Source organism: Haematobia irritans, chromosome 1 (genome assembly GCF_050003625.1).
Source record: "Haematobia irritans isolate KBUSLIRL chromosome 1, ASM5000362v1, whole genome shotgun sequence".
NCBI classification, from domain to species: domain Eukaryota; kingdom Metazoa; phylum Arthropoda; class Insecta; order Diptera; family Muscidae; genus Haematobia; species Haematobia irritans.
Genome location: NC_134397.1, coordinates 261,740,144 through 261,760,760, shown reverse-complemented (window position 1 = coordinate 261,760,760; position 20,617 = coordinate 261,740,144). Strand labels below are relative to the sequence as shown.

The 20,617-nt window shown below is 32.1% G+C and overlaps 2 protein-coding genes across 5 annotated transcripts in view; both read left to right on the top strand.

Moving 5' to 3' along the window:
- The window catches only part of LOC142235999 (uncharacterized), a 69,164-nt gene extending 51,366 nt beyond the window's left edge, over window positions 1–17,798 (top strand). Inside the window, exons 8-14 of the mRNA XM_075307250.1 lie at window positions 1,722–1,781; window positions 9,692–10,066; window positions 10,202–14,847; window positions 16,006–16,130; window positions 17,156–17,294; window positions 17,349–17,521; window positions 17,795–17,798. Of these exons, the coding sequence (XP_075163365.1) occupies window positions 1,722–1,781; window positions 9,692–10,066; window positions 10,202–14,847; window positions 16,006–16,130; window positions 17,156–17,294; window positions 17,349–17,521; window positions 17,795–17,798 (5,522 nt within the window). The remainder of the gene's footprint in view (window positions 1–1,721; window positions 1,782–9,691; window positions 10,067–10,201; window positions 14,848–16,005; window positions 16,131–17,155; window positions 17,295–17,348; window positions 17,522–17,794) is intronic.
- The window catches only part of LOC142221654 (uncharacterized), a 281,060-nt gene that overhangs the window by 91,952 nt on the left and 168,491 nt on the right, over window positions 1–20,617 (top strand). For all 4 annotated transcript variants that reach the window (XR_012718177.1, XM_075291417.1, XM_075291410.1 and 1 more), the window contains exon 2: window positions 16,504–17,576. The gene's annotated coding sequence lies outside the window, so the exon portion shown is untranslated. The remainder of the gene's footprint in view (window positions 1–16,503; window positions 17,577–20,617) is intronic.

Genomic DNA, 20,617 nt, shown 5'->3' with positions numbered 1-20,617 from the left:
ATTACTAATTGTACTCCTAGTGCAAAATTTCAAGCAAATTGGACCAAAACTCTGGCTTCTGGGGCCATATAAGTCCATATCGGGCGAAAAATATATATGGAAGCTATATCTATATCTGAACCGATTTCAATCAAATTTAGCACACATGACTATACTACCAATTGTACTCCTTGTGCAAAATTTCAAGCTAATCGGGATAAAACTCTGGCTTCTGGGTCCATATAAGTGCATATCGGGCGAAAGATATATATGGGCTATATCTAAATCTGAATCGATTTACACCAAATTTGGCACACATAGCTACAACGCTGAATCTACTCCCTGTGCAAAATTTCAACCAAATTTGGCCAAAACTCTGGCTTTTAGGACCATATTAGTCCATATCGGGCGAAAGATATATATGGGAGCTATATCTAAATCAGAACCGCTTTCAATCAAATTTTGCACACTTGACTAAACTACTAATTTTACTCCTAGTGCAAAATTTCAACCAAATTCACCCAAAAATCTGGCTTCTGGGACCATATAAGTAAATATCGGGCGAAAGATATGTATGGGAGCTATATCTGAATCTGAACCGATTTCAATCAAATTTTGCACACTTGGCTATAGGACTAAGTGTTATGTTTGTACAAAATTTCAGCAAATCGGAATAAAACTCTGGCTGCTGGGTCCATATTAGTGCATATCGGGCGAAAGATATATATGGGAGCTATATCTAAATCGGAACCGATTTCAATAAAATATGGCACACTTGACTACACTACTATTTGTACTCCCAGTGTAAAATTTCAACCAAATTGGGGTAAAACTCTGGCTTCTGGGACCGTATTAGTCCATATCGTGCGAAAGATATATATGGGAGCTATATCTAAATCTGAACCGATTTGAATAAAATTTGGCACACTTGACTATAGTACTAAGTGTTCTTCTTGTGCAAAATTTTAAGCAAATTAGTGTAAAACTCTGGCTTCTGTAGCCATATAAGTCCATATCGGGCGAAATATATATATATGGGAGCTATATCTAAATCTGAACCGATTTCTTCCAAAATCAATAGGGTTCTATTCTGAGCCAAAACACATATTTGTGCCAAATTTGAAGTCGATTGGACTAAAACTGCGACCTAGACTTTGATTACAAAAATGTATTCACGGACAGAGGGACATGGCTATATCGACTCAGGAGCCCACCCTGAGCATTTTTGCCAGAGACACCAAGTGTCTATCTCGTCTCATTCTGGGTGTTGCAAATATATGCACTAACTTATAATACCTTGTTCCACAGTGTGGAACAAGGTATCGGAATCAATATCAACATTTTTAAAGACCTATTTTGAAGTTTTTGTATCTTTGGTTTAAAGTTTTTTTTTTGAAATTAAGATAAAAATTTTTAAATTGGCATTTGTTTGTACCAAAATCTCTGGATTCATATATTTCCACGTTTATGTTAGTTCATAACATTTTTTTGACATACCATACGTGGGATAAGGAAAATGCCATTAAGCTGTGGAAAATTGTGAAAAAATAATAAAATTTAATTACTAGCAAATAATTTCTTTGCAATAAAAATAATTTAAACTTAGCGTTAATTTATCTATGGAATTTTTTCTTTGTATTACCAATTAAGGGTTTTCAAATGAGACTATGAGACCATGTTCCGATATTTGGATTGCAAATAGCAGACTTTAATTCAATTTCATCTTGAATTTCTCATTAAAGACTATATTGTCTATTGTGATTCTGAATATCAGAACAGTGGGGCATATTTCATCCATAGCGGTGGGTATTTAAAATTTGGACCAAGCGAAAAGTATACTGAAGAAGCATATGTTTTTAATACAATACATAATTTAAATTACTACACAAAAATCCGTCTCTGAAAAGGTCAAATCTTTCATTATATGTCTCTGTGAACTCCTTAAATGCTTTAAAATTTCCCAGTTTGTTTTCATTTTTGTGCCGATTTAAAGTTTTATAGCTTCATTCAATATCAATATTTTTCAATGTAAATGTAAATGTCAAGTGTCAACACAAAAAAACAGGAGATCCAATAAAAGTAATTGCCACCAATGAATAAATAATATCTTTGGCTTATATCAAGCAACAGGCTTCGGACAAACAAAATTCATATATATGCGTGTGTAAACAACGACGAAAGTCATAACAATAGTATTTCCCCGGATATGTAAACACTGCCTCTCTCTTTCATTGACACATACTTATTCATAAACACACAACATTAACATCTCTGTTGTAAGCCGTTAAGCCATGAGTTAATGTCATTGCTACTAGGAAGTAAGCAGAAGGAACCATTATTTAAAAAGCATTTGGGTCTATTATTTACTCTATGTCAGTTTTCCCTCACCCACACTAACCCCCCCCCCCCCCAACACATTTAATAGCTTCTTGTAAATATTTTAAAAAGCTTCTTTAGATCGTTTACTGTTTGTGTTGGGTTGGTGTGTGTGTGTATGTGTTTGTTTGGTACTTTTCAATACTTCGTGAATGACAAGCAAAGTGGCTATAAATTTCACTCAAGTATAACAGACCATAAATACACCTGCAACATCTCATCTCATCACTATTGTGCCCCAAGAAGAAGAATCAGAGAGAGAGAGAGAGAAGTAGTAGTAGTGGTACAAGAAATTTATCATTAATGTCGGCATATACGAGAGCAGACACAGGTAATTCAGACATTTTTCGTCGCTTCTTTGACATTTAAAGCTCACTACAACAACACCATAACATTGCCTTTGCTCAATTAGTGGCAATAAAATATTTACAATAATAAAAACCATACCACCTTTACCCACTAACAATCACTTAGCCTTACTAAGTCTTAAAATTGCAGATGCGACTTCTTGAAGTGTTTCTGAAACTCGAAACGAGGTTTTTATTAACCATCAGCGTCGACTTCAACCTCATTATAATCACCATCACAACGTTGCCATCGTCATCATTATCATCATCATCTGAAACAGGCAATGAACTGCAGAAGATGTTAAAATGAAAATAGTCTCTGAGAGGCTGTGAAACTTTTATTTTTTCTTTATTATGTTTACTTACCTCCACGAGAACTTTCATAACATACGTGCATACGTAAATATAGTGAATTAGGTATATTAGGGTGTAGTGAATATTAGTTGCGAGGATTCGAGGATTAGGAAATTAAGGTTAGAGTGAATTTTAGTATGCTTGAGAATATATTGGGTGTGTTCGACTTAAATTCGCCTTTATGGTTAACGAACGAGTTGCAATAATAATTTGAAATACACTGGAAAAATAATGGCCAAAGATGATGGTTTTTGGAAACGCAATGTACGCAATACTATGGGCAAATTTCTTTAAAATAAAACAGTTTTAATTAAAAAAAAAAAAAAAAAAAAACAAGTATATATTTACGGTCGTAAGAAATGTGGTAATTCCGAATGTGCGTCCATCCAACCATCTTGCAGTCTATAGGGCTTTGCCCAAATAAATTTGACAGACATTCTTTTCCTCTGTTGGTTAAGCTACACTTGTAGTTTAGTCAATGCATGGTTTTAAGCTGAAATCAAAAAACAACAACTATGCTTAAAGAACAAAACCAACAATAACAAAACAAAACGAATGCAATAAAATTTTGACAAAATTTTCTATAGAAATAAAATTTTGACAAAATTTTCTATAGAAATAAAATTTTGACAAAATTTTCTATAGAAATAACATTTTGACAACATTTTCTATACAAATAAGATTTTAATAAAATTTTGAAAAAATTTTCTATAGAAATAAAATTTTGACAAAATTTTCTATAGAAACCAAATTTTGACAAAATTTTCTATAGAAATAAAATTTTTACAAAAATTTTGTATAGAAATAAAATTTTAATAAAATTTTGCAAAATTTTCTATAAAAACAAAATTTTGATAAAATTTTCCACAGAAATAAAATTTTGACAAAATTTTCTATAGAAATAAAATTTTGACAAAATTTTCTATAGAAATAAAATTTTGACAAAATTATGTATAGAAATAAAATTTTGAAAAAAATTTTCTAATTATATAAGATTTTGATAAAATTTTCTATAAAAATAAAATTGTGACAAAATTTTCTACAGAAATAAAATTTTGACAAAATTTTCTATAGAAATAAAATTTTCTATAAAAATAAAATTTTGAAAAAATTTTCTATAGAAATAAAATTTTGACAAAATTTTCTATAGAAATAAAATTTTGACAAAATTATCTATAGAAATAAAATTTTGAAAAAAATTTTCTAGAAAAATAAAATTTTGAAAAAAATTTTCTAGAAAAATAAAATTTTGAAAAAATTTTCTATAGATATAAGATTTTGATAAAATTTTCTATACGAATAAAATTTTGACAAAATGTTTTATAGAAATAAAATTTTTACAAAATTTTCTATAGAAACAAAATTTTGACAAAATTTTTTATAGAAATAAGATTTTGATAAAATTTTCTATAGAAATAAAATTTTGACAAAATTTTCTATAGAAATAAGATTTTGATAAAATTTTCTATAGAAATAAAATTATCTATAGAAATAAAATTTTGAAAAAAAATTTTCTATAAAAATAAAATTTTGAAAAAATTTTCTATAGAAATAAAATTTTGACAAAATTTTCTATAGAAATAAAATTTTGACAAAATTGTCTATAGAAATAAAATTTTGAAAAAAATTTTCTAGAAAAATAAAATTTTGAAAAAATTTTCTATAGAAATAAAATTTTGACAAAATTTTCTATAGAAATAAAATTTTGACAAAATTTTCAATAGAAATAAAATTTTAATAAAATTTTGACAAAATTTTCTTTAAAAATAAAATTTTGAAAAAACATTCTATAGAAATAAAATTTTGAAAAAACATTCTATAGAAATAAAATTTTGAAAAAATTTTCTATAAAAATGTAATTTTGAAAAAATTTTCTATAGAAATAAGATTTTGATAAAATTTTCTATAAAAATAAAATTTTGACAAAATTTTCTATAGAAATAAAATTTTGAAAAAAATTATCTATAGAAATAAAATTTTGAATAAATTTTCTATAGAAATAAGATTTTGATAAAATTTTTTATAGAAATAAAATTTTGACAAAATTTTCTGTAGAAATAAAATTATGACAAAATTTTCTATAGAAATAAAATTTTGACAAAATTTTCTATAGAAATAAAATTTTGAAAAAAGTTTCTATAAAAATGTAATTTTGAAAAAATTTTCTATAGAAATACGATTTTGATAAAATTTTCTATACAAATAAAATTTTGACAAAATTTTCTATAGAAATAAAATTTTGACAAAATTCTCTGTAGGAATAAAATTTCGACAACATTTTCTATGGAAATAAAATTTTGACAAAATTTTCTATAGAAATAAAATTTTGATATAATTTTCTATAGAAATATAATTTTGACAAAATTTTGTATGGAAATAAAATTTTGATAAAATCTTTTATAGAAATAAAATTTTGATAAAATTTTTTATAGAAATAAAATTTTGACAACATTTTCTATAGAAATAAAATTTTGGTAGAATATTTTTGACTCGAGTGGCAACCATTATTATGAACCGATATGGACCAATTTTTGTGTGATTGGGGATCGGCTATATATAACTATATACCGTATGGACTAATCTTGACATGGTTGTTAGCGGCCATATACTAACAGCACGTTCCAAATTTCAACCGAATCGGATGAATTTTGCTCCTCCAAGAGATTCCGGAGGTCAAATCAGGGGAATGGTTTAGATGGGGGCTATATATAATTATGGACCGATATGGACCAATTTTTGCATGGTTGTTAGAGACCATATTCTAACACCATGTACCAAATTTCAATCGGATCGAATGAATTTTGCTCCTTCAAGAGATTCCGGAGGTCAAATCTGGGGAACGGTTTATATGGGGGCTATATGTAAAAGTGGTTCGATATGACCCATTTGCAATACCATCCATAACAACTACTTAAGACAAGTTTCAAGTCGTTAGCTTGTATCGTTCGCAAGTTAGCGTGATTTCAACAGACGGACGGACGGACATGCTTAGATCGACTCAGAATTTCACCACGACCCAGAATATACATACTTTATGGGGTCGTAGAGCAATATTTTGATATGTTACAAACGGAATAACAAAGTTTATCCATCCTATCGTGGAGGGTATAAAAAGTTTGTAATCTTAATTACAGGCTAATAGTCCTTTTGAGAATTTGGCAACTTTGACTCAAAGGTTTTTTGAAACTAAAAAAAAAAAACACATTTTTTATCTTGAAATGTTTATTATAATATGGATCTTTCAACTAAAATTTGTATGAACGTAAAAATCTTTGCTAATATATGCTAACAAAAAATGAACGTTTGGAAAGTAGGATCTCTATTAAAATTTTAATTTTATGGAGCTTAGATTTACAGCTACATAGTTCCTGAAAAAAATGTCTTTATTTTAAAGGAGGTACATTTTCTGTTCCAAATGAATACCAAAATCTAAAATCTCTAATGGAAAGTCAAATTCTTTGACTTCAATTTTTTTTTTTTGAGTTTACATACAAATCGATCTACTCTATGGTAGACTCACCATCACATGCTCCCCATAACTTTCCCTTACCTATCGGAAAACTAAACGTGGGCTTATGAATGGTGAACAGAACTTTTAAATGTATGCAAAAAAAAAAAAACACACACACACAATGCAAAGAAAAATATAAGAAAGAGAAAATAATGAATTTAAAGAAGAAAACTGAATAAAACATAAGTTGGAATAACAAATCAATGGAGATGTTGTAAAGGAACTGAAACAATTTAACACACAATTATTTTGAAATCTGCTATTTTGATATGTTTGTATGTCTCTCAACCATAGAAGGGATTTATGCGAAAAAAAGTCTAAAAACCGAACCTACACGCAGAGAAGAAACATGATTGTCACAATCATATTCGAAGAGCAAAATAATATGATAGGAGCTATTTTTGCGGCGACCTTGTAACATTTTCACCTGCAACCATGTTGGTTCAGTGAACATGGTTCTAAGAAAAATAAAATTGTCCTCATCTAAAATGTTATGATATTGATAAAAAGAATTTTGTTTCCATTAAAAGACAATGGTCACGATCTAAAATGTTATGGTATTTGCAAAAAATGTTTTTCTTCCAGTTAAAAGAACATGGTCACAATCTAAAATGTTTTGATCTTTATGCGTCACTTGAGAAAAGAAAACATAAAATTAACTTTATTTATTTATAAACTAATTCATAGTTTATTTTTATTTATAATGTCGTGCAATCAAACATCACATATTTTTACACACTCTATTTTGATATGTTACATTTTCTGTGCGTTTGCAATTTTCAACTCCCGTTTTTCCTTCGAGCTTCGAAATTTTCTTTAACAAGTGAAAAAAATAAATAAAAAGTAAAAAAAATTTTCTAGAATTTGTCGAAAAATATTTACTTATTCTTGTGATATTCGCGTGACATCTGCGTTTGTAATATAGTTTAGTTAAAATTTTCTAAAATTAACCAAAACATTCCTTCCCGGTGGGTTCATTGTTTTTAAGTGCTTTAATTGTTGTAATATACTTATTTCTAATGTTAGCATAAGTTTAGATCATTACTCTGTTGGTTATGTCACTAAGAAAATGTTAACTGTATTCGTTTAAATTTTACTCCCATATTGAGAGATATCGTATTATGTTTGTATGTTACATTCTCAATAAAATAACAGTGTGCTCAATTTTAATCCCACGTCGTGATTCTAAATTGTTAGTGGCTAACATAAGCACTATCATAAGTGTTATGTTAATGTGTTACTATGTTAAATGTTATAATCATTGTTCTCATTACCCAATTGGTTTTCTGACTAACACAATGATAACTTTATGCGTTATGTTAAAGTGTTAATATGTTAAATATTATTTTCATTGTTCTCATTACTTAATTGGATATCTAACACAATGATAACAACGTTATGAGTCTCAATGTTACTCTCACGTTGAGAGATAGCGTTTTCATTTTATTTGCATGTTACATTCTCACTGGAATAACAGTTCGCTGTGATTTCCCAATTTTTAGAGGCTTACATGAGCATATTGATAAAATTTGGTGGTAACATAGACATCTCTTGAGATAAATTTTGTGCATATTACAGACATTTTAAGAAATCTCAGCTTAGATTAGTACATAGACACTGAAAAAAAAAAAAAAAAAACGGAAAATAAAGCAATATCACATCACAATCTGGTGTCTATGGTCAATCTGCACAATTTAAAAAACAGGTGTTCGGCCGTTTCTCGCAATGATATTATTATTAAATGAAATACTATTCACAACTCTTAATTTGAATTAAATCATAGAATAACGTACAAATTTAAGTTTGAATTGTATTGTATTGTAATGCTGTAATATAGTCGGCGTTGTTACATGAATACTTACAACGTCAACAGTTACTGTCAAATCGCTTGGGAAATTTTCCCGAGCGATTACGGAAAGAATCGTGACTTTGGAATAAATCGATCTCTTTTTCTCTTGGCTAGAAGCGAACCAGACGTGTTTTCATTGAAGTCCTTTTTTACTTTGTCCTAAATTTTGTCATTAAAGTAATTAATTAATAATCATAAAAATTCTTATGATTTTTCATTGGCGCCCGAGCAGGGACTAAAGTATTAAAAATTTAATTTAAAAAAAAAAATTTCGTGATTTATTACTGGTTCAGCATACAAAAGTTGGTGAAGTTGACGCAGTATAGTGGAGTAAGAATATTAAAATCGACACGTGTTCTCATCAATGGATAACGAAGAAAGCTTTATTGAATTGCACCCATCTGATGATGAAGAGGTAAAGTATAGTTGCTAGATACGTGTGAGACTTTTATATCAATTGTAAGTTTCTCAAATTGAATTTTGTTGCTTTGAGTAGCACCCACACCAACCTAGCTCTATACTGTTCTTTGTGTCCACAGCAATTTACGGTGGAAGTGAAGCAATATTGTATCATAATAAATAATTCGAATGATGAACTTATTATTAACAGCAGTAATATTGATATGAATTTTGAACGCTGTTAATCGAATGAAGGTTGTGCTCTAGCTGCTATTGAATTTGGATTCCTTGTCTTAGCTAATTTGTTGCTATGAACAATTCCAGCCACATTATTGAATATTGATATCAGCTCTACTCTTTCATCCAAGTTATCGATGGTTGTCGTAGTCAGTTTCTATCAAATTCTTTCACTCTATTTGTACTCGCACGAATCGCTCTCCCCTTTCCACAGCTAAGCTAAAGCTATTTGTTGTCATTTGTCTCAATATAAGAGAATAATATTACGCATGCATGTCAATTCAGTCTTGGCGAACTATATGAGCAATTGTTTAATATTATTGACAACAACAACACTTATAAAAACCAACGAGTAATTAACGGTTGTTGCTACTGTCAAATTTAAGAAAAGGGAATATAAACGACACCGAAAACGTCATATTGAAGTTTACATTTTTCTCGTGTACAGTAATACACGTGATTGATAATATATACAATTTTTACAATAAGTGGTGAAATAAATCAGAAACACAGTATAACTATTTCAAGTCAAGATTTAATAACCAATAGTGTCTGTGCTAAATAAATTACTTACAACCAAGTGTAAATACAACTTGGCGCAACATAAATCGTGGGATTAACTCTCTTCTAAATTTCCAGTGGAGCCAGCAACAATGACTGGTAAGAAAAGACAAACTTCACCTTGCCTTGCAACTAGTTTGGAATCATTACGATCCCAAAAAGCAGCCAGCGTGGCTAATATAGAGCGAATTCGACAATCTGTCAAAGATAAGACAATATCATTCAATCCAATAGAAATTGAGTGTCGTATGGAAATTTTGAATTCTTACATCAATACGTTGATGGCACACCAATCGGAACTAGACCTATTGGATCCTACCAATGGGGAGAGAGCTAGTGTTGAGGATCTTTGTGTTTCCACTAAAAGCTTGTTTTTAAAAATATTGTCGAATCATAGGAAGTCTAGTGTAGCAGAGACTTCATTCAGTGTCCAACATCAATCTAAACTTCCAAGTATGCGGCTCCCAAAATTTAATGGTCAATATTCAACTTTCAAAAATTTTATGAGCTTATTTGAGAATCTGGTACACAATGATTCCACACTCACAGAGATTGAAAAATTTAATCATTTGATTTCATGCCTTTCAGATGAGGCACTTGGAACTGTACGAGCGTTCCAAATAACAGAGCAGAACTACCCGAAAGCCATAGCTAGCTTGAAGCGGGTATACGATAACGATTGTTTAATATTCTTCGATAATATATCGAAACTTTTTAATCTTCCCGAAATGTCTAGACCTTCATCGTCTTCTTTAAGAAATTTGATAGATTCGGTCTCTGCCATATACGACTCGCTCCTATCCATAGGCGATGAGAAAAATATCACAAACGCAATTCTTATTCATTTGGTGATGTCTAAAGTAGATTCCACTACACGAACGAAGTGGGAAGAGCAACTCGATTACAACAAGCTTCCCCTTTGGAGCGAATGTGAAGCTGCTCTCAATAAAAGATACCAGCACATAGCTGCTGATGAATCTTCGACTTCAAAAGATAGAGTCACTAGGCCCAGCAAAGATCCAGTAAATAGGAGACATAGTAAAACATCACTGTCGTGTTCAAAAGGAAGTAAGGCAGTAGATAAATGCACCTTTTGTAAATCTTTGCAACATGAAATTTTAACATGTCCTTCTTTTGGTTCAATACCAGTTCTTCAGCGGTTTGATTTTGTGAAATCAATTCCAGCTTGCATAAATTGTTTAAAGAAAGGACACACCGTCTCCCGATGTAAGGCACCACGCTGTAGAATTTGTAGTGGCGCACATAACGCTTTACTGCATAGATTCACGGAGACTCAATCTGGTTCGACGTTACCAAGTAACGAACAAGATTCTCCTAGCCCTGTAGCCACGGTGAACACTTGTGGTGTCGCTAATAATGGAATAATCTTGGCTACAGCTCTCGTAGAAGTCCGAAGTAGTACTGGCGAATATATTTCCGCCAGGGCATTATTGGACTCCGGGTCTCAGCCTAACCTTATAACAGAAGAACTCAGTCAAAGATTGAGATTGAAAAAAGAACCTGGATTATTGAATTTAGTCGGAATTGGGGAAACATACTCCTCTAGTCGTCGAAAATTACAGGCTACTATCAAATCTAGGATCAATTCGTATCAATTTTGTACAGATTTTTGGGTAATGGAAACCATTACTTCAAAGCAACCGGATCACAAAATTCCCGATTTATCGTTGGAAGTTCCTAACAACGTAATTCTAGCGGATCCATTTTTCCATAAGCCACAAAAAATTGATTTATTAATTGGGGCAGAAATATTCTTTGAACTTTTGTGTGTAGGTCAGATAAAGTCTGGCCCATCGCAACCTATTTTGCAAAAAACTTTGCTTGGCTGGATTGTAGCGGGAAAGTATAACATAGCCGATGACTATCATTTAAAAACTTGTAACATAGGTATAATAGAAAGGGAAGATTCTATTGATTATATACTCAAAAGGTTCTGGGAATTAGAGGAGCTACCTAGAGTTTCAAATTCCATAGCTTCCCAGGAACAACAGGAGTGCGAAGCTCATTTCCAAAAAACCGTGAAGAGACTTCAGAACGGCCGTATAGAAGTGGCTCTTCCTTTCAAATCTGACCCAAGTGTTCTGGGACAGTCCTATGAGATTGCGAGAAGGCGATTTCTATCTTTAGAGCGAAGAATGCAAAAGGATGAAGAGTTAAGAAAAATGTATCACATCTTTATGAACGAATACATCAATTTAGGTCACATGAGCATTGCGGACTCTTCAGCTCTTTCGGGTCCTCATTATGTTATACCGCACCAATGTGTATTGCGCCCACAGAGCTCAAGTACTAAACTTCGAGTAGTATTCGATGCTTCGTGCAGAACATCGTCTAACGTATCATTAAATGACCTGCTTATGGTTGGGCCAACAATACAAGAAGACTTATATTCTACATTAATACGGTTCCGTTTACATAAATACGTAGTAACCGCTGACATAGAAAAAATGTACCGTCAAGTCCTAATTGACGAGGCTGATCGAAACTATCAGCTGGTTTTGTATCGGAGGTCTCCTCAAGATGAAATCAACATTTATCGCTTAAATACCGTCACATATGGCACCTCTTCAGCTCCATTCCTCGCCATACGATGTTTACAATATCTGAGTGAGATATACAAGGAATTGTTTCCAAGAGGAAGTTTAGTTCTGCGAAAAGGATTCTACGTCGACGATTTATTGACCGGCGCAGATTCTATTGAAGAATTATCGATAATAAAGTCCGAATTAATAGAAATATTGAATTCTGCTGGTTTTAATATAACAAAGTGGCTATCCAATTATTCGGAAAATTGTAGGGAAAATACTACGGAAAAACTGTTACATAGTAATTCCGAATATTCGAAAGCTCTTGGTGTATACTGGAATCCCAAAAATGACATTTTGACATTTCAGATGGAAAATAATTACTCGGATTTAAAAGCGACAAAACGAAATATTTTGTCCGTTTCGTCCCGTTTATTCGACCCACTTGGCCTTGTTTGCCCCATTATTATTAGAGCTAAGATGTTGCTCCAAGAATTGTGGGTAAAAAAGATCGACTGGGATGAGTCTATTCCCCAAAGTCTTAATACGGAATGGGAGAATTTCAAATCAACTCTCCAAAAAATTAAATCGATACAAATACCTCGCTATGTAAATACAACTGCATCATCAAAATGTGACATACATGGGTTTGCGGATGCATCCTTACGAGCATACGGATGTTGTATTTATATCAGGACTGCTGTTGGCAACGAAACTAGTTGTCATCTATTAACAGCTAAATCCAAGGTTTCTCCATTAAAAACAAAAAGCTTACCACGATTAGAATTGTGTGCTGCTCATATGTTGACATGCTTGTGGTCTAAAATAAGGGATACCTTTTGTTTAAATGTACAGAACATCTACTTTTGGACCGACTCCGAAATAGTCCTTCATTGGATAAGTATGATCCCATCGTCTTTAGCGACGTTCGTTTCTAATAAGGTCTCCGAAATTCAAGAAAATTCGGGACAAGCTTCTTGGCGCCATGTTCCCGGTAAATTTAATCCTGCCGATATAGTATCACGAGGGTGTAACGCAGAGGAATTAAATAGTTCTATATGGTTTCACGGCCCCTCCTTTTTGATAGACAACCAAGAGACTTGGCCAAGAAATCCTCGAATAGAACTATCGGAAGAACAGAAACTACTTGAAATGCGAAAAGCAAAGGTTTTTGCCACTGTTTCAAAACCCGAAAACGACTTTTTAAGAACTGTATCAAAGTGGTCGTCGTACTACAAAATTCTCAACATTACAGCTTATATCTTTCGGTTTATAAATCGTATAAAAGGAAACTGTGGTCCACGGACAATTTCAATAACTTCCCACGAAATTAAATACGCTTTTCTAAAAATCGTAGAAATCGTTCAAAAAACTGAGTACGCAGACGAAATCCGGAAAATCAAAGCCTGCAAGAACTTGCCAGCCAGCCTACAATCCTTGACGCCATTTGTACATGTACTCAAATTAAAATATGGTCAAGTTGAGCTTGTTCGTGTAGGTGGTCGTTTATTAAATGCGCCTTTGAAGTTCGAAAGTAAATTTCCCCTTTTATTGCCTAAAGGTTTGCATTTTACAACCGTATATTTGAGGCATTTACATATAACTAATTGCCATGCAGGTCCAAAAGCATTACTCGCCATACTGCGACAAAAAATATGGCTAGTTAATGCTAGAGATGAATGTCGAAAGATAGTTCGCCAATGTGTACACTGCTTTCATTACCGGCCAAAATTAAGAACACAATTGATGGGCAATTTGCCAATGGATAGAGTAGTAGCATTACGACCGTTTCTTATAGTCGGCGTTGATTTTTGTGGCCCTGTTAATATTTCGATGAGAATAAGAGGTAAACCACCTACTAAGATGTTCATCGCAGTTTTCGTATGCTTCACTTCCAAAGCTGTGCACCTAGAGTTGGTTTCAAATTTAACATCGGAATGTTTTCTTTTATGTTTCAAAAGGTTTGTGTCACGCCGAGGTCTACCGTCCAAAGTGTTGTGCGACAACGGAACCAACTTCGTGGGCGCCGACCGGAAGCTGAAAGAATTGTATCGGAAGCTAACCAACGGAGAACTGGTATCACAAGCAGCGAAAATGGAAGTAGAGTTCAGCTTCATACCCCCACGAGCACCCCATTTTGGGGGCCTGTGGGAGGCTGCGGTCAAGTCAGCCAAGTACCTTCTTATACGTGCGATAGGCAGCGCATTACTATCCGTGGAAGAATTCCAAACCGTACTGGTAGAAGTAGAAGCGGTACTCAACTCGAGGCCAATAACACCGCTCAGCACAGATCCCAACGACGGAGCAGTCCTAACTCCTGCTCATCTATTAATCGGAGGGGATCTTCTTTCGCTGCCTCAAGAATTCGTCGAAGACGTTCCAGACTGCAAACTGGGATCCTTGAGACGTTGGCAACAACTTTGCATCATCAAGCAGAAGTTTTGGAGAGCTTGGTCCAGAGATTACATTTTAGGTCTCCAGAACAAAGGCAAATGGGTCCAAGACGAGCCCAACGTGGAGGTAGGACAGCTAGCGCTAATCCACGAAGACAACTTGCCACCACAACATTGGTTAACAGGCAGAGTCATAACAGTGGTCAAAGGCAAAGACGGAAAGGTCAGGGTGGCAGAGGTTCAAACAAAAAACGGAATACTTAAACGGCCTATAACCAAACTAGCTATTTTACCTGTTAGTTGAAGATACAGTTCTTCAACGGGGGCAGAATGTTCGGCCGTTTCTCGCAATGATATTATTATTAAATGAAATACTATTCACAACTCTTAATTTGAATTAAATCATAGAATAACGTACAAATTTAAGTTTGAATTGTATTGTATTGTAATGCTGTAATATAGTCGGCGTTGTTACATGAATACTTACAACGTCAACAGTTACTGTCAAATCGCTTGGGAAATTTTCCCGAGCGATTACGGAAAGAATCGTGACTTTGGAATAAATCGATCTCTTTTTCTCTTGGCTAGAAGCGAACCAGACGTGTTTTCATTGAAGTCCTTTTTTACTTTGTCCTAAATTTTGTCATTAAAGTAATTAATTAATAATCATAAAAATTCTTATGATTTTTCAACAGGCATTAAAAAAGGTACAGACTGGTAATGTGGTATAGTAGCTTTCTTCTCTATCTAACAACATGCGAATAACTAAACCAAGCTGAATAGATTGTGGCTGTCAGAGAATGAAGCAATTAAAGATCAGTTTGATCTTTGCAACTCTTTATTTGTGCCAGTTAAAAAAAAATCACATGTTTTTTTTGGCGGTTCTTAATCATTTCACTTTTTTGTGAAGGTATATTTTTAATTTATTAATTTTCGGATGTGAATAACTGACGAGAATTATATAAACATAAAATGTATACAATTGCGATATATATGTTGCATTTATTTTTGTTTGTTTTAAATCTACATTATGTGCACACATTTTATGAATTCGTGCTTAATGAGTTTTTTAATAAATTCGCAAATATATCTGAAATTATGGGTTTCTTATTTTTCGCTCATAGTTGCGTGGATGGCTAACACTTGTAAAATGAATGTGGTAAAATCTTAGCCTCGTCGGACGAAAACAAGACATTTGTCTATCGAAAAACAAATGGGTATACCACATTTGCTGCACTTACCCTAAATCATTATGCTTCCGTTTGTGTTTACCTTCTGCTTAGTCAATTTAACTAACGTTCATGACTTTTGTTTACATTTCAAATCAATTAAAAGCGCTGTCTTCACGCCGTAGATGTCAGTGTTTGTCTTCACGCCATAGATGTCACCTTATCTTAAAAGGCAGTAAAATAATAATTTTTAATTTGTTTTCTTTCTTTGTTTTGTTTTAAAGCAACCTCATTTATTCCAAAATAATAAAATTCTGCATAATCAATACTTTTTAAATGCATACGGATTGATTTGTATGACAATTCTCGTTTCCAAAGAGAAATTGAGAGAAGAGCAATTGACCATAATGTATGAGCTCGGTAGACAAACAAGAGCACTGTTAATTTTTCTTCAGACATGAACACATACATATATTTTTTGGTCTATAACATGATTACCATTTTATTAATTTTATTTTATGCTAAAGACATAATTATAATAAATAAAAGAGCTTTTCAAACATATACTGTAAGAAAAACCCAAAAATGATGCCTGAAACGATTCAGTTGGCATTTCATTAACATTAGTTACACTTTAGTGGGCAAAAAGAATTACAAGTTTAAAAAAATTTTATTCTATTTAATTCAAGTGCATTTAAAATATTTAAATTGACTAAATTTTGATATGATAGACTTTTATTTTCATTTCATTAAAAAAACTCAATTTTTTTATATATTTTCAGATAAAACTAGAAGCAAGAACCACAAAAATCATTAAAGCATTTTAATAGACAAAAGAAACAGAGAGCACAACAAGAAAGCAGAAAACTAATTTCCCAAAGCATTAACTAGCAAATAGTTAAAAAAGACATTAACCAATAAAACCAAAGAAGTCATGTAAATTCATTTCACCTCAGTGCAAAGGTGATAACAGCAAAACAGAAATTAACGAAAACACAAGAAGCCGCAACCAAAACAGCAGGAGCAGTGCCTAGTGTTAATGGCCTAAACAAATCTTCAGTGAATAAATGTCTAAACACAACCCCCGCCAAATGTTAATAGTCAAATAAACAGCAATAAAAGCAACAAGAAAAAACAACACAAAAAAAAACAAACGCTATAAAAAAGACATTGTCAGTCAAAAGTAAAAATCAATTAAGACAATTGAAATAAATATACCATCCTCTGCATGTGAATAAAACAACAGCAACATTAAATCGTTAAGAGAAATACAATTTTGAATTAGAAAAATCCTATGGGTAATGTAACGGTTGTATGAATTAGCATAAACTCAATGCTATATAGAGAGTGATATTCTCACCAATATATACATCTTTACTCTCTTTCTCTGGCACTCTAATTAATGTGTGGATCATCTTTCTTATACCCAACAAGAGCATTAGTCACACAAGGTGAAGCTGCATTTGCAGCAAAGGCTGCTGTTTTAACAGCAGGCGATTGTAATTTAACATTACAGTTATATTGTATGCAAGGCCTTGGTATTGAAAGTTCAACTATAGCGGAGTGTCAGTGTGTGCTAAACGCTCCATAAAGCGTTAAACGCTTTAGTTGAGCATATTTCATACAGCAGCAAATGTGGTTTATATCCCAACCAAAGACCACATTATTAATGCCGCAAGACGACCACCCAGCCCCCATAAAACACCTGAGTAGTACCAAAAATACAGTCAAACCAAAAGAAAAACCACCTTCGCCATCATCAACAACCACCGCCACCAACACCACAACCATCTGGGAGAGGTTATATGCGCGTATAGAGGCCATCACTCCAAGAGTATCAATAAAATGTTAAAAGGTAATTAAAAACTAATGACTTTTGTATTTCACATAGTCTACCTAAGTTTCAATGGCATAGTCTAGTCAACAAATCCTTTCTTCTCCTCCCCGCCCACATAAACATTCCCACCTGCTATTTAGCAGTCTAAAAAAAAAATGTAAGCAGAGTCATTTATATGTACATATATAAAAATTGTTGTTTTTTCACTTGTTTATGTTGTTATTATGCCATCATAGATAGATTAATGAATAATTAAAATATAATTATAATATAATTAGATTTTTCTATTTATAAGTTTAATTATGTTCGATTATTTAAATTTATTATTATTATTTTTTTTCTATTGAATTATTTCATTTTGTAGTAGAAGAAAGTAAGAGGTCATATAATTGGCTATCGATAATGGGGAAAATAAAAGGCACGTGTATATGTTTAGGTCATTGGGAGGATTATCTTGATGGGAAAATTAATTATAAAGTGAGATTTTATAGAATAAGATTTAACATACATTAAAGCAAAACAAAAAAAAACGACCTTTTTGCCACGATTTTAATAAATAAATTAGGACAATATTTTATGTTTAAATAATAATACATTTATCTCATTAGGGTATATTACAACTAAGATAGAGTTGGGCGAAATTTTTCCTAAATACTCGAAATTTATACTAAATAGCAAACACAACCGATTTGTATATTTTATATAGCAAAAGTAGCTCACAGCAATTATATAAATTTTCTCAATATCAAAAATAGCATAATCTGCCTATAAAATAGTTAAATTGGCATCACTAGATATTTTAGGTTCACTTAGTCTATGCAGTCTATTGTGATACCAGAAGAGAGATAATTATTGGTAGATTCTATAATTGTAGGAGATAATATGGGTGTGAGAATGCGTAGCTATATGTGTGAGTGTATGTACAAAATGAAACACCAAGAGAGATAATTATGATGAGAATTGATAGATCCTATAATTATAGGAGAGAATATATTTAGGCGCGAGAATGAGATGCTGTATGTGAGAGAAAGAGAGCATGAAAGTGTTAAATACAAAGAGACTGAATTATAATGAAAGTTGGTAGATGCTATGATTATCAGTGATGCCAATTTAGCTATAGCAAGATTTGAATTTTTCAATGTTGAGTTGCTAGAAAATTTGAGAAATTGATATTAGCTAGAAATCTAATCATTTTTTATTTTTTGCCATTTTATATCGATTGTGTTTGCCACTTACAGTAAATTACCATTAATTATGAAATATTTAGGGTTGTTCAAATCCAATATGTGAATCTATTATAATTGGCCTTGGCGCTAAATGGCATAGTGTTGCCATTTATTCCTAATTTTTTAACTCACCTTTAGGCCAGCCAAAGACATCAATCTCCGTGCACTGCAAATGGAAATTCGGATATAAAAATTTTCCCATTTATTACATTTTCTATTTCGGGATTATGGATTTTAAAACTAAATGGATTTATGAAACAATTTTTCACAAAACATTGTCACCCAGTTGGGATTTTATAATCTATCTCCAAAAAATATATGTGACATAAATAAATTTTGAGCGAACAGCTATTTTCAAATCATCCATATTGATATGAATCTATCCATCAAACTCTCCGACACAAAAATAGAATTCATCTAAAAAAATGCAATTCACTGTATCCATTAAGAGAATTAAATTTTTCTAACAAACTATATATATAGACATGGTTTTTGCTTAGGGTTAACTACCGTCATCTAAAAAAAAACATACCATTTGTGATATATTTTTGAAATATTTTCATAAAACCCTTTTTTGTTTTTAATTTTCAAATTACTTTTATTTATAGATATGCAAATATGTGTGTACACACATATCGTTAGAATGGTTAGTGAAAAATAGTTTAGTTTTTTTTTTACATATAAATTGAAATGAAAAAATAAGCAATCTGTATAAAAAACGGCAACTGAAATGTGGTAACGGACACAACAATTAAAATAAAACGCTTTTCAGCTAACTGCCAACATTTGAAACAATACTCGAAAGTGTAATTTATTGCCAGGGATTGTTCGATGTTTTTTCACAAGGATGCTTCTAGATTTTAAGTCATATTTCTATGGCCTCCAAAAAGTGGACAACAATAGAAATCTTTTTTCCCCCTTGTTTACAAATTTAATCTTTATTTAGAATTGAAAGCTTTAAATTTATGCAATATTTAATGAATTTTTCTATCACTGTCCTGTGTGGTTTTTAATAGAACTGGAACGATATTAAAACATGAATTCACCTACCTACAAATATCATAACGTAGCTCCATTATTGAAGACTAACTCAGTTTAATAGATCGACGTTTCTGTTGGTTATAACTGTTTGTGAGTCATTGGGATAACATTGATGTCAATAGACTGAGCTGCAAGGATTTTAGAAACCCGTGCAAACATAGTCTAGCGAAAATGTATCTAATTCAAGGATGACACAACGTTCGCAGCCGATATCATCTTACAGTTAAAAGTGCCAGTTTAGGAAGAAATATCCCATGATGCGATATAGCTTTAGACTATGATATATTAGAAAATTTCCTGCCGATTCAAAATAGTAGCATTTTAGCGATAAAACAAACATATCTACAATATGATCTTTCGGGACAGACGGACATATTTGGTAGTCTTCAAATTCACAGTCAATTTATCATACGAAACGAATAGTTTCGTGTAATTTGCGTTAGTTTGAGTATTTGTTTGTTTTTTGTTGCGTGTTTTATAGGTTTGGAGATAACAGGTTGAGAGTCACTGGCAGATCATTGATGTCAAGAGAGTAAGTTAAAACCAGAGATAATAAAAATACAAGAGTACGAAAATTTCTCTTCTACAAAAACAACAAATGTACACCGTATAGATGTCGCACAATAATGCCTGCAGCTTTGGTATAACCGACGTTGCGGTTGAAGCGCTGTTTTGATAAAGTGTTTTTCAAATTGTCTGCCAAAAAATTTAATGGAGTGAAAACATTTATAAAAAAGAACATTTGTTACTACAAAGTAGATTTTAAATCCTATTTTCTTTACGTTCCGTAAA